The sequence below is a fragment of the Esox lucius genome, chromosome 3, assembly GCF_011004845.1.
Source record: "Esox lucius isolate fEsoLuc1 chromosome 3, fEsoLuc1.pri, whole genome shotgun sequence".
Classification (NCBI taxonomy): Eukaryota; Metazoa; Chordata; class Actinopteri; order Esociformes; family Esocidae; genus Esox; species Esox lucius.
Window position 1 is genome coordinate 21624059 of NC_047571.1, and position 14832 is coordinate 21638890.

General features: G+C 41.2%; 1 protein-coding gene across 4 annotated transcripts in view; it reads right to left on the reverse strand.

Annotated features, from left to right (window-relative positions):
* The window catches only part of LOC105021107 (potassium/sodium hyperpolarization-activated cyclic nucleotide-gated channel 2), a 39053-nt gene extending 26947 nt beyond the window's left edge, over nucleotides 1-12106 (reverse strand). Inside the window, exons 1-4 of one of the 4 annotated variants that reach the window (XM_010888585.3) lie at nucleotides 11999-12106; nucleotides 11706-11762; nucleotides 9315-10309; nucleotides 6937-7360 (exon numbers count right to left, since the gene is read on the reverse strand). In XM_010888585.3, coding sequence (XP_010886887.2) covers nucleotides 6937-7360; nucleotides 9315-10309; nucleotides 11706-11726 — 1440 coding nt within the window. In that variant the 5' untranslated portion in view covers nucleotides 11727-11762; nucleotides 11999-12106. Of the gene's footprint in view, nucleotides 1-6936; nucleotides 7361-9314; nucleotides 10518-11705; nucleotides 11763-11998 lie in introns of those variants that run through there. The other 3 variants (XM_020041089.2, XM_020041084.2, XM_020041093.2) reach the window with 3 other exon arrangements.
* Nucleotides 12107-14832: the final 2726 nt, after the last annotated feature.

The following is a 14832-nucleotide window of genomic DNA, read 5'->3' on the forward strand; positions in this document are numbered from 1 at the left end:
TGTCCTGCCGTTCCTCTGGACTGTACCAAGCAGAATTAATGACGGGGGGGGAGGCTTCCCGTCAGTTGGCCACCAGACAGGACAGGAACAGAGCAGACGTGTGTTCCAGCCAGATACAACGCATCATTTGTAGCTGCAACAAACAGACACACACACACACACACACACACACACACTCACACACACACACACACACAGTGGGATAGTTACACCGCTGTTGGTGTTTGACAGCCCTGCAACATCAGGTAGACCAGTGGTTTATTAAGCTGCTGCTGTTTAGTTCATTTCCTTTTTTCAAAGTGATTGGGGGGTTGTGCCCTTGTTTTTTGGTTTGTTTCAGTATTTTATGTTATTGGTTTGGCTATTCTTTAGGCTTTGCTGCCCCATTTTCCTGCACTACCGAAAACATATGTCTCAATCAATATCATGTGTCACTGATACAGTTAACATTATTAGAAAGCAAAACATACATGGAAAATAAGTATTTATTATGGCAAAACTTCAGCACAAAACATTTCCTTCTGAAGTCAGTCCATTTAGAATTTGTGACAAAACTGTCATGAGTTGGTTAAGAATTAGTTTTGTTTGTATATCCCATCCATTGTATATGCTAAGTTTTTATATATTCTTTTTACCAATTAATGAGCTCAGGTGTGCCACATTCTTTGAGAAGAATGCTGTGCTGCCATGGCCACTATTACAGAATATCATCCTGTGCTTTGGTTACACATCACATTAGGAGTTATATTGTGCGCTTGATTATAATCCTTTGATCCATAGTAGAGACATGACTTCTGAAGAAGTCTTTGGTGGAGAGTAATTTCATCAGTAGATTGAGTGTACTCAGATACAGGGAATGAAGGAAAACAACGTGGTCCTGAACTGATGTACCACCTTTACTGTCTCTGCCTGAAAGGCTCTCCTCCCCACTGGGATACTCTGTCACTGACCCAGTTGTGAAGGCTGAATCACTGGCTTGTTTGCTCTTTCCATTACTGTCCCTAAGAGGATGCACCGCGTCATGCCAGGCCTTTTTCAATGCTCAACATGAGGGGTTTGAGTCACTGAGAGGATCTGTCCAGTTTTACACCCCCCCCCCCCCCCCCCCCAGGCTCTTGTGGTGGGAGAGTAAACTCAGCCTTGCCTCAGGGTAGTTAGTGGCCTGTTGATGTCTATTTGCTGGTCTGGGGAACGGTTTGGGGTACCCCAAAATAAGCCATGTGCCAGGGGGGCTAAGGTTACTCTGTACTGTCTGGGGTAAATCCTTGTGTCTTATCTAGTATCCCACTGGATCCTTGTGTCTTACCTAGCATCCCACTGGATCCAAGTGTCTTACCTAGCATCCCACTGGATCCAAGTGTCTTACCTAGCATCCCACTGGATCCAAGTGTCTTACCTAGCATCCCACTGGATCCAAGTGTCTTACCTAGCATCCCACTGGATCCAAGTGTCTTACCTAGCATCCCACTGGATCCAAGTGTCTTACCTAGCATCCCACTGGATCCAAGTGTCTTATCTAGCATCCCACTGGATCCAAGTGTCTTATCTAGCATCCCACTGGATCCAAGTGTTCGTAAATTCTCCTGGCTCTGGACTCTCTTGTTCTTTCTTTCTCTTTCACTCACTCCAAGAGGACCTGAACAAAAAGACTATGCCTCAGCCGTCCCCGTAGCTGTCCGTGTCCAAAGTCCACTGTCGTGTTTCTGATCTAGATTCTGCCTGTAGTCTCCTGCTGTCACTGTCCAGAACCCACCTGGTCGCATTGCTATTTTTGTCCTGACCTCTTAACACATGCCAATGAAAAGCCAACTGGCATTTACATTTCAAAGGATCAGACTTGTTTGCTTCCTCTGTAACTACAGTGATTATTTTGTATGCTCAGTTCTGAAAAAACAGCTGACCTTACATTTTAGAGGCAGTGTTACTATATATTTTGATTTCCTTACTTCAAATTGTTAATAATTGTTCATGTATGCTGCACTGTTGGAGATTGCAGAACAACTAACAATATTTTTGCTACACCCCCAATAAAATTGGAAAAACTATATGTGTCCAATCAACTTTAATTTCAAACATCCGTACATTAAAATATTCAGCCTTTGATAGTGATTAATGATGTTTGAAAGCCCTCCTGCACAACCACGAATGTCTAATATACATGTCTCTGATCTCCAAAGAGATTATTCCCCAAAAAAGAAATCAAGTGATATTTTGGGTTCACCCTACATTCCCTCAGCCCTATGTAACAATTGTTATGATTAGTTAACAGGAATGTCATTTTTGCTAGTAGTACCAAGCTCAAAACACACACTCTGCTGTCCTCTGGTCCCTGCTGGTTTAGGGTGTCTTTTACAGTTTCAAGCATCTTTAGGATACTGAAGAATGTCTCCTCCACAGCTTGGAGTGTTGAAATTCATATGATCTAACACATCATCCTCTTGGCTGAAGATGATTGACAACAGAAATACTCGGTTGCTATTACTGGGCTGTCCACAGAGGTACAGTCAGTCAGTTGTTAAATTACTGCTAGCTTCTAATATGTTTTCTATAATACCTTCACTCCTCTCTGATGCTTGTTGTAGTTTTCAGAAACTGGTCATAACACCTAAATACATCACCGCTGGAAACCTCCTATAACTAGTTCTTGAACTACAGAACACATTGGAAAGCTATTGTCTCAAATGTGGTAAATATGATCTCAACAACTATTATGAGGTGTTTTGGGATCTGAAGGTGTCCTTTAAAATCACTACCCAGCTCAGCCCGAAAAGGACTGGCCCCAACAACAGCCAGGCTCCAGTCTACGGTTTTCCTACTTTCCTGCCATTCTAGGGAGATTTTCCTAGCAACTCTTCTCTTATTGCTTGCTCTTAGGATTTATTTAGGATTTTTTTTCAGTAGTTGAGGGTATTTTTATATCCTATCAGGGGCAATAGGTCTTGCAGAACACTGCTAAACCAAAACTGAGTCAAAACTATAAGTCAGGCCCAATGTGGTCTGGGATGCCAGAGTAAAACAAAACAAATCTAAATGAGATTTGATCATTCCTTAATGGGTTGAATCAAGACTTTTGCTACCTCAAAGAATCCTGGCATCATAGTAACGGTCTAACAAATATGATTGATGTTCCTGGATACAAATGTTCTAAAAAGGATGGAACCACTGGGAGAGAAGGGGTGTTTTGACATACATAAAGGACTCCATTAAGTGCAAAGAAGGATATCTGGGAAGTGATTCATTAATGGAATGTACAGGTGTACATGTGTCTTCTGGTTATGTATAATCCTCCTGAATGTGATTTGCAACATTATGTATTAACTACATTTAATATACAACTATACATTTAAATCTGGATTGCTGATTAAGGGCGACTTCAATATCAATGATATTGAAGTTGAGTAACCAGAAAACGTCAAAGATAGAGCTGATGTTCACAAATAGAATGGGTGAATTAAAAACCATATAATTGTTTTGATTACATGTGAAATGGGATAATGGGATAATGTACAATCAAATGAACGCAGTACTGTTGTAATTATTTGTTGACATCTATAGGACTTGCTGATAAGTATCTGAAATTTTAGGAAAGTAGGAAAGGTACCCAAGGAAATCCACAACTGCCCAGGTCAGGTGACTCCATAAGGCACTAGTGAAACAGACGTTTTTAAGAAATACAGAGACATGCTGGTCAAGTCTCTAAATCAGTTAATAAATGTGTCAAAATGAAACTACACAGTTTCCAGAGGAGCTGGAAAGGGTACTGCTGAAGACATATTTACAAGGTGAACAGACATTTCTTAATATAGATGCACTAACTGTAAGTAGCATTCTACCAATTCTATCAAATGTTTTGGAAAAAGTTGTTGCGGAACAATTAATGGCCTCCCTGAATGAGAATCAATCGCCACATACACAGCAATTAACCTATAGACGTCAGTCCTCAACAGAAACAGCTGATTTTTGATAGATTGTTTTAAATGTCCGTTGAACAAAAGGCTACATATTTGATTTCTTGATTTAAGGAAAGCTTCTTACGCCACTAAGCACAGTGTCACAACATTCAAATTTAGATTTTCTAACAGTATTATGATTGTTTGAATCATATCCCTAGAATCGGCAACAGAGTAAAATGATTAATTACAACACTAAAACTAAATTCTAAATGATCTTTCTGAATTCGCAGGGGGCTACTATTCAGATACACACAGACAATACTGCAGTTTAAATGGCAGTAAAAACGCTTTGTGTTCACTGATGTGTTGACAAAATATGGATTACATTTTCATTGTAGAATGGGTAGGTAACTCATGCTTGACACTGAATATCAAGATGACCTTTTTGATTTGCTTTCCTCTGGGAAACCGCCAATGGTAGAGTCACTCAACATTATTATAAAGAAGAACAAACCAAACGTGTGTTATGAATGTTTCCAATTCTTTTTGGAGCCAGCTTAAAGTATAAACCACCCAAAACTAACATGGTATGGTGCAATGAATCTAACCTTGTCCTGATACAGTATCTCAATCAGGACTGTGGCTGGACGAATGAATCACAAGTAGGTTTTCTAAATGCCACTTTAACCTTTCAGGATATCTGACAGTTGGTTTCTAATGTGAACTGGCAACTGACAAAATACAGCACTTTCTCACATCTATTAATAAAGTGTCATACTATTCCATATAGGTTAACTCATGAATCAGAATGCACCAGGGTTGAACAATACAATTAAAATGCTACTGTCATGCAAAGTGCTCAAAGTAAAACTGTGGACAGTACTAAGAATGCAAGGAATCTAAAAACAGTGAACCAAAGGCACACAGAATTTCCAGATGTACGTGTAAAATGTATATGCAATATTGAATAAACAAAATAAAGCTATTAACTGAAGGGTTAAATGACAACAAAAGCAGATTAAGAGCACAACATTCAACTCTAAACCGGGAACAGGCACAACTCTCCAAAATCCACCCTGTAGTCCTGTTCAAGGCATCAAACCTTCCTTCTTTCATTTATAGGTATTTGCTATAAGTGTTTATACAGGGATTCTTTTTTTCTCCAGGAATAAGAGCTACAGGGTGGAGAGATCCTAAATAAATGCATTCAACTACATACAAATTAAGGATTAGATAAAGCAAGGATGCATTTGGGAAGTATGGAGCCTGATGGATATCTGCTTGTCATTCCGGATCTGCCATCTGCTCCACCCATCAGTCTGTCTGACGTCTATGTGCTCCACCCATCTGTCTGACATCAATGTGCTCCACCCATCCATCTAACTGCTGTCTATCTGCTTCACCTGTCTGTCTGTCTGTCTCTATCTGTCTGTCTTTACTGCCTAACATATCTTTCTGTGTGTTGGTGCCTGACTAACACCAGCCAATTGAAGTGTTTATCTTCCATGCATGCCAAGTATCCACCTCTACCTAAAATTCACAGCTTTGTTTGCCATATCATGTCTCCAGAATTCTAGTTATTCAAAGGTCAAGAAATGCCCACCCGGGTAGAAGAGAGAAGAGAAAAAGAAGTGGAAATAGTGAACAAAGGACAATCAAGTCCCTTCTGAATGGAAACCTAGTTAAAGGCTACCCTAGAAAAAAAACGCTAGCCTAACTGGGCAATAGTTTGTTAATAATAATAATTAGCCGTTGGGTCACTCCACCTGCTCCTCCCTGGGAATCTTCATTGATTTAATAGGCTGCTTATCAAGACGAGCTAACATCCTCTGGGAGTCTGGGGTCAAACTGAGAGATGACAACAAAACTGATGGTGATTAAAATGCAAAGTGAGTTTAAATGCGTAATCCCTCCTGCCAACATCACACACATTTCACTGGGAGAAAGGTTGTGAAAAGCAGTGGAATACTCGGGGCCCTCGACTAACTCTAGGCAGATCGTCTGTATCACAGCTTTGTTGGTCATCAGCCAACAGCATCTTCAAAAGAACTCAGCGACCTTACAGCACCTAGACCAAAGTCTGCTTTGATATTCATTCATCTAATGGATGGAGGAGCAAGAGTTCCTGGTGGTGGAATATTTAACACATGGAAGAGTGTAGTATGCTTAGACAACCTGTAGAACAATTCACTCTCCATACCAGCTACAATTCATTATCCTATCCCCTACTACCTACATCTACTACATCTACTACCCACAATCAACTGCCTCTTCTACAATTCCCTATCCTACTACAATTCACTATCCTACCCCCTACTACCTACAAATCATTACACCTACTACCTACGACTCACAACAGTACCCCTTACTACCTATGATTTACTACACCTACAATTCACTCACCACAGTCATTGTTGTCATTGCATTACAGATAATATGGCTGTTTGGTGGCTTCCTCCTGGCCAACAGCCACCAGTCCTCTCTAGTCTGGCAACCTTGATACATTAAACCATATTGGGATTCTATTACTTTATTGACTTATCTTCTCCAAAATGTAATTAATCATCAATTATAGTTGGATAAGGAGAGTGAACCATTCTACAAAAAAAAAAAAACCTACACTTAGAGTAAAATGTTTAGACATAAAGTATAGTTAAAAAAAATCCAATCCATTTAGTGACGCTTCAATGACCAGCCATCTCATTTCCAATAAATTCAATCCATTACTATAATCATGACATGGAGCTTGTCACTATGCTGTCCTACCTCCTATCTGACAACCCCTCTGTAGCACAATATCTGTAGTGACCAATCACAAACCATCTAGCATGACTCTGACTGGCATACATTGGCAGTGAAGAGGCCATCTTAAAAGTTCAGAGTGACCGAGTGAACGGTGATAGGTCTATAGTTCCGGTTCCTTCTTTTACAAGCTGTTCAGCTTATATAACAACAAGTGATGGAAAAAGGGGATGCACTCTATTGAGACGTTAGTTACAGACCATGTAGCCTTCCCAGGGCGCTGTGTGACGTGGCCTCCTACCTCTTCCCACTGGTGAATGTAGCGGATGAGACGGGACAACCTCAGAAGCCTCAGCAGACTGAGGATCTTGGTGAAGCGTACGATCCTGAGGGCCCTGGCCGTCTTGTACACCTCAGAGTCCAGGCCCTTCTCCACGATCAGGAAGATATAATCCACCGGGATGGACGAGACAAAGTCAACGATGAACCAGGTCTTCAGGTACGTCTTCTTGATGGTCGCCGGGTCCAGGATGATGTCGGAGTTGTCCTCGATGATGATGCCCGTGCGGAAGTTGAGGACCAGGTCCATGAGGAAGAAGGTGTCAGAGATGACATTGAAGATGATCCAGGGAGTGGTGGTGCCGTCGTTGAAGAAGGTGATGCCCACGGGGATGATGATCAGGTTTCCCACCATGAAGAGAAGCATTGTGAAATCCCAGTAGAACCTGGAGAGAGAACATGAAATGGAGATAGGGAGCATGAGCAAGAAGAGTTTGTTGGGTGTTGTTGTTGTTGTTGTGTGTGTGTGGAGAAAGACAGGAAAAGGGATGGATGAAATAAAGTAAAGGACATAAATAAAGTGAGAGGGGAGAGTCTCTGTCAAAAACTCATAGGCACTGGAGGCTTTCTAACAAAGACTGGTGTAAAAAAAAAAACTGAATGTAAATAAACTACAAAGAAATAAAATCAGTCAGTATGAATGAAAATGTTGAGCTAATTAGTATTGAAAGATTACTATAATTGCTGCATAACTTACACATCCAGTATAGAACATATTAGCTCATTACTATACAACACAGAAATAGGTGCTTTGTTTCACCATGAGAAAAGCAGTTAATCATAAACAACAAAATGCCTATTCATAGAAGTGTGAACTGCATGGGAAATGAAAATTGAAAATGTTTACTTTTAATTATTCTATATAAGAAGCTAAGATCGTTGGGAAAAATCAGTTAATTAATTTACTGTTAGGCAAGGCCAGGTTAAATGGTTTTCTGGTGCTAAGAGGGGTGTGTTTAAGTGAGAAGAGGGGTGTGTTTAAGTGAGAAGAGGGGTGTGTTTAAGTGAGTGTTCAAGACACGCAGTCAGAGGGCTCACTGCAGTTGCAACGCTGAGTCATTACACTGCGCCTGACGCAAAATGGTCTGACATGTGTAGATAGTGAACACAGCTCCCAAGTTGCCGCCACAACATTAACATAATTGATTGGCCTAATGTTGCTATTAATGAGACCTATGACAACTCCTATGAGAGACTTGTAATTTATGTGTAGAAGAGTGCAAGCTAATGAACATGGAAACCCTGTACAGACAGTCTTGACAACAAAATAAAGTCTCCTCGAAACTATACTGTCAAACAAAGACAGTCATATTAAGTTGTTTATCAAAACTGTTATCAGATTCTTTAACAAAAACCATACGATGTGTGGTTTGTAAATCGAAATAAGCTACAGCGTCAACCTGTCAAGTCCACGCTGGTGCTGGAGCTCTCCACTTGCTTGTGGTGCTTAAATGAGGGACGGGAAACACCAACCCGTGTTTTAAGATGCAATTACATTACATTACATTACATAGATTGGCACATAAGAGGCAGGCACAAATTCACAAAATTAATGCTTTTCATATTCAACATGAACCTTTCAATGGCTAAATGTGTTTCTAAAGCAAGAGGAAGTCAAGTCATTGTATAGTTGATGGAAGCGTGATAAAGAGCAATACACGCCCGTAACTAATGCAAGATCCGGGGAGTTATAGAGGAGGATAAGTCTGGAGTGAGCATGCTTGAGGTTTTAGCACACTTGGCTCAAGGTGACATTCCTTTACTGGGTGCATCACACACCCAGGCAGTCCTCTCAGCCGAGGATCTGGCGCACAGCCTACTAGGCCTTCGATAATCTCGGCTTGAAACGAACCGTATATGAATCTAGAGCCAAGGTAAATAGCAATTCACGTAATATAATAATTACGGGTCAAAATAAGACAATTATTCTGAAGTGATGAGAGTGAGTTCACAGATTGACCTCAGTAAACTTGGTGGAGAATCCCAGATGGACATTCAATACACTAGAAACAGGCATATGTTTACAACCTTGAAAGGACGCGTTTAAAAAGCCTACATAGTCGAGAGCTTTGCACACGTGTTTTGGTCAACGGCCAATTATTTTATGAGAATCATTATCAAGACCATCATTCATTAAAATGTGATCGCTATGGACTAAAATATCAGCCAAACCCGATAGGATGAATTATGTCAAGTATAGGCCTAACAACTAATGACAATTGAGTGTTTTGCAAAATACACAGCGTCAACTTGTTGATAGTTCTATGGGGCAAAATCAAGGCCCTCAATGACATTGCCAATATGCACCCATAGCAACCAATGGCAGCATTTAACTCTTACCTGAAATCACTGTAGGGGTGGATAATCCAGTTGCCCGCCGATTTTACCCGCTCTTGTTCCCTCTCCACTGCCTTTTGACTCCCATACATGCGTAACGAGAATTTGTTAACCCCAGGCTGCAGCATGGCACTGAACTGTCGCTGCATGAAGGTGCTACCGTCAGACTCCGCATCCTCGGCCTGAATCTGGGGTCCATCTTCGGGCTTCTGGAAGGTGACGGAGTTCCTGGGCTGCTGGGTCTGAGTCTGGGTCGAGCCGTGCAGCGATGAAGAGGCTTTTCTGCTCGGCGCGTTGGAAAAGGACACCCTGGAGTCCTTTTTCTCAGAGACGCCAGTAGAAATCGGGGTGACACCGGGGTTTGCGCTCCCTTCACCGGGACCATGCGTGATGGATCCTGTCATGGAGCCATCCATGCTGGCCCTGGCTGAGTTACAAGCACCGCGCCTAAGGTTACCCCCGTCCTCGGCCTTACCTACCCCGCCAGTCTTGTTGGAGATGATTGAACGCAGGCTCCCCGTGCCTGAGTCCCTCCTGCATTCTCCGTTTTTGTTGCATTTCATTCTTGAAAATGGAGCGGTGCTGACGCAACCATCCCCTGCTGCGGCGTTTAAAACCTCTACCGCGACCGCTGCTCCACACGCATCTGCCCCTGCCGCTCTGTTTGTTTCACCGCGCCCGGCAGCATCACCCGGACAGGTTGTGGTATCAGCCCCTTTGGATGTGACAGTGGGCTCATTGGCAGCAGGCGCGTCCCCTGCGTGCTGTAGGCTGGGATCGTGGTTGATGGAGTTCTTTCTGGTAGCCGTAGCGGCGGCTCCCCCTCCTGGTGTAAAGTTCTTCATCCGGATACTACCGCCACCGCATCCACCGCCGCCGCCGCTCCCCCCGGCTCGGCGCAGCCGTGGATTCTGAAATGTGGACTCCTCCTCACCGTCTTCCGTCTCTTCCATGACGGCGTTGCTGGCCACGCCGGGTTGCTCAACACTCTGGGAGCACTGGCTGTCAGTAGGAGCAGTGGGAACAGAGTCAACACAATTGCTGCTGTTGCTTCTTGTACAATTGGACGCGGCAGTTTTGGGCGCGCTGATGTGGCTACATCCGCTGCCGCCTGCCGCCTTCTTTTTCATGGTCGCAGCAGTTGAACCTGGTGAAACCTCATTCTTGTCCATGTCATTGGGCATATCAAATTTTGCCTCCAATTATCTTTAAAGAAAACCAATCAGGGAAAGAGGAGAGAGCGAGAGGAGACAGAAACGAGAGTGAGGAAAGGATGGACGTGACTTATTTGCAAACTAAGGCTAGCCTGTCTGCGCCCACTTTTCGAGATAATGTAATCGTTTCAAAAAAGTTTTTTCCTTAATCACTTTTATTTTTCATCTTATTAAAAGTTGTTTTCTGATCAGGTCTTAGTTAGCAAATTATAGGTTATTATATTTATTAAAGCCTTGGCCTACTCAATAAACCTACCAAGTGCCAATAATCCAACATATAGTTTAACTATCACTTTAACTAAAAAAATATTAAACTAGCAACTAAATAAATCGTCATGTGGAATCAGGTAGGATCAATGACTCATACAGCATTGAAAGGATTAATTAAAACGTCATGATATTAATGAACCAATGATGTCATTTTTAGAGGGTGTTTTCAATGACAAGATGTCAAACATCGCTGTAGCGCCCTCTTGTGTCTATTCATGTGCAATACTTGGACAAATGTTGAAGTAATTCTAGACTGTTTTCTCATTATCCGCATTGATCTGTTTGAGCTAAAAAGATAGCATATTACAGCATCAGCAACTTCCCAGTAGGTTTCCACCATACTTTCCAAAATCTCACGTTTTATATCAGGGCATGTAAACCTAGGAATGCACACTTCATTAGCATCATGTTGTTTAATCTAACATTTTGAGTTTTCATAAAACATTATCCTCAAAGATACAGCTTTGATTTTACACCAAACATTCCAAGACTCCAAATGGCATTGTAGGTGGAATTAAATTATGTTTTGGAAGTGCGGTGCCTTCACCAAAAATCTCCAGTTCTAGCCATCAGGTACTTCCACCAACAGGTAGATATCGTTTTTAAACACATGAATAGTCTTTTCCAGGACAGAAATCTTGAAATGTACAGTCCATTGCTAACATTACCCCAAAGTGAACAAAAAGTAAGTTGAACACATACTGAAATATAATCATGCAATGACCAAATAAGACCAGTAGCAAACTCGGGAGCAGCTCTGATAAGGGACCCCCAGACCCAATCAGTCTGTCTAAACTAATGGGACCAAGACGATTTAGAAAACGTGCCCAGTAGACCATTTTTAATGCCACTTCCTATTTAATCAGTATCTACGTCATACACATTATTATCCAGACAAAATGCATCTGACCTGGTATTTTTCCGTGTCCATTGAGACCTTGCTCTTCTGTTACAGTACCAGTGAAACCTATGAGGCCAGGCACACGCACGCGCACATGCACATGCACACAAGCACATACACACAGACACACAGCCTTCAGAATCACTGTCGCTAATAGCACGCAGTCTGTCAATGACAGTCAAAGGTTGTCTGCAATTACTGAACTTGTCTCATACATCCATGCAGCAATGCTGAAATGTGTTTCCCAGGGGTCAATGGGGTTGTCACAAGTGTTCTGAGTATCCTTGCCGCAGGTCTCTTACCTTTTCACAGTGACGCTATCTGTTAGAAGCCGGGTCCAGTCTGTGCTGCCAGATAGTGTGTCTCTTGCTCTGCAGAGGCTGCCTGCCTCAATTTCACTTCCTGGTATGATGACACATTTAAGTATGATGCTCTGGATTAATTTGCATAAAAGGCAGAGTTCCAAAAAAGAAGAATTGATCTTGGATGAGATACAAGGAGATTCGGGGAATCCCTAAGAGACAGAACGTCAGGCAGGTTGAACAGATGCTGTTCAGGGGTGGTCTGGTTTGAACGACTCGTCAGCATTCTACACAGAATGTGTCAAGATTCATTGTTGTTGCAGGTCAAATATTCTTTCAACCCTCTGCACATGTTACAGGTTAATCTTGGGGTTGGGGTAATCTGCTCCAATTTCTGTGGTTATGGTGCATTCTTTTCTCACACTGACATCACAACCATAACAACATCTGAAAGCTAATCCACAGCTGGTTAGAACATATTCATAGAGCGTTGATCATTATTTTAGCCATGCACAAGAAGCGGTTCGTTCAGGTACAAATAAGTCAAACAGAATGTGTTGATGAGGTGATGGTGTGTATAACACAGGGTGATCTTTTTCCCTATTTTTTCATTCTATCCCCCAAACCCTCAAATTTCCCCTAAACCCACACACACACACACATTTGTGGGGACCAGAAACCTAACTAACCTAGAAATCCATGTTCCTTATCCCCTAATCCTAAATCTTACCCTAATCTCAATAACCTAATCTTTAAACCTAAATGTAACTTTAACCCTAACCGTCAATTCCGAAAGCTAATAGTAAACCCAATTCTATTACCATGTCCAATTGTACATTTTAACCTAAACTTAACCACTAATATGAAAATTACATTTTCCATGGTGGGGACCTGCTAGACATTCTTGTGGTGAATAATCTTTCAGTGTCTACTATATTTGTAGGGCCTTCAGGTTCCCACATGTAGAAATAAACCATGGATCCCAAACCCAGAGAAAGATAAGACAGCTGTAAATGGGTCATAATGAGTTTAGGCTGAAAGGACTGCAGCAGGAGGAGAGAAGGGGTCCAGTTACACAAATGAGGCTCAGCAGCAGGACTAATGGTTCTGGTTGTATAGGTCTCCCAGCTCCATACACAGAATCAGAAAGTTTTTTAGGAAGTCTTTAGGAAGCAATTAAAAAAAATTCACAATGGCACCAAAACAATTTAGCTATCACCAGCCACTTTTACAGAGTGCCATGGTAATTACTGGGTAAATAACATTGTTGGTGAGTTTATACACCTACCAGGTCAGTGGTCTGGCCAAAGCGCTGTGCGCACATGTGCCTTATGGTGTGTCGAGAATTTTCTGTTGCTAGTGTGAATAGAAAATTGTATTTACATATTATGTTAATGATATTTAAATTCAATTGTTATGGCAACTACTGCAGTCTAGGCTTATATGGAAGGCCAGCTCTAGGAAAAGTCTGTGTTTCCAATCTTCTTCTGTTCTGACAATGATGGAGCCCACTGTGCTCCTGGGAACTTTGACAATGGTTAAATTTTTTCTAATACTCCCCAGATTTATGCCTTGACACAATTCTACCACAGAGGTCTCCGGAAAGTTGCTTAGATTTCCTGGCTTGGTTTTTGCTCTGACATGCACTGTGACATATAGGACCTCATATATTCATGTCCAATCAATTGAATAGGCCACAGATGGACTCCAATCAACTTCGAAATACATCTCAAGGATGATCAAAAAACACAGGATGCATCTGAGCTCAATTTGGAGTGTCATGTCAAAGGCTTTGAATACTCATGTATGTGTGATATTTCAGTTGTTACATTTTTAATAAAGCAGCAAAAACTTCTAAAACCATATTTTTGCTCTACAATTATGGGCTATTGTGTGTAGATTGAGGGCAAGAATCTGTATTTATGATTGAAGTCTATAACACGAAATGTGGTTAAAGTGAAGGGATCTGAATACTTCCTAAAGGTGCTGTAGGGAAAAGAATGGAAGGGTTAGGCACATAAAAGATTGAATGTCTCTAGGGCCCGTTATCTATTGGGATGTCACACATCATAGAATATTAACTGCATAGAAATAAAATGAATAGAATAGACAAATAATTGACTTGAGTGTGAAAAATCTCTTGAAAAGCACTTTCAAGCAAGAATATTATTTTTGCAGTATAAAATACTTACTTGATTGCATTAATACATTTTAAAAATAACAGAATGGGGAATTATATGAGGAAAAAAACTTCAGCAAGAATTTTCACATACATCTTTTTAGTATAACTTATGTCTACCACCGCTCTATTACTGAAAATGCCCATGTCCAGAGCAGATAATCTCAATTTAAATCTTGCCGAAAAGTTTTTCAAATTCTCTCACATTACACTACATACAATATTTTTCTGATATTGGTGAAAATAAAATTCGGAGACAAGGAGGAATGAGCTGGGTTAGCTACAGCAATATTCCTTAAACCTGTCTTCAGGTTTCACATTTTTATTACAGCCCAGAACTAGCTCATCTAAATCACCTAATCAATGCAGTGATAAATACTAAAATTAAATCAGGTGTGCTAGCACTGAAAAAACATGAAATAGCAGCCAGTAACCTAGGAGACGTTTGAGAACACCAGAGATACACCAGAAGGTCCTATTCTTAATTTCCTTACATCTAAGCGCAGGTTCTGCTAATTTCAACAAACAATATTCAAATAACCATTGTCAAAAACACACAATTTTAACTACAGATAGTAAAACATATATATATTTTTTAAATAGGTTGTAGTGTTATAAAACAACTGAGGAAAGATTGCTACTTTGTCTCTCTCTG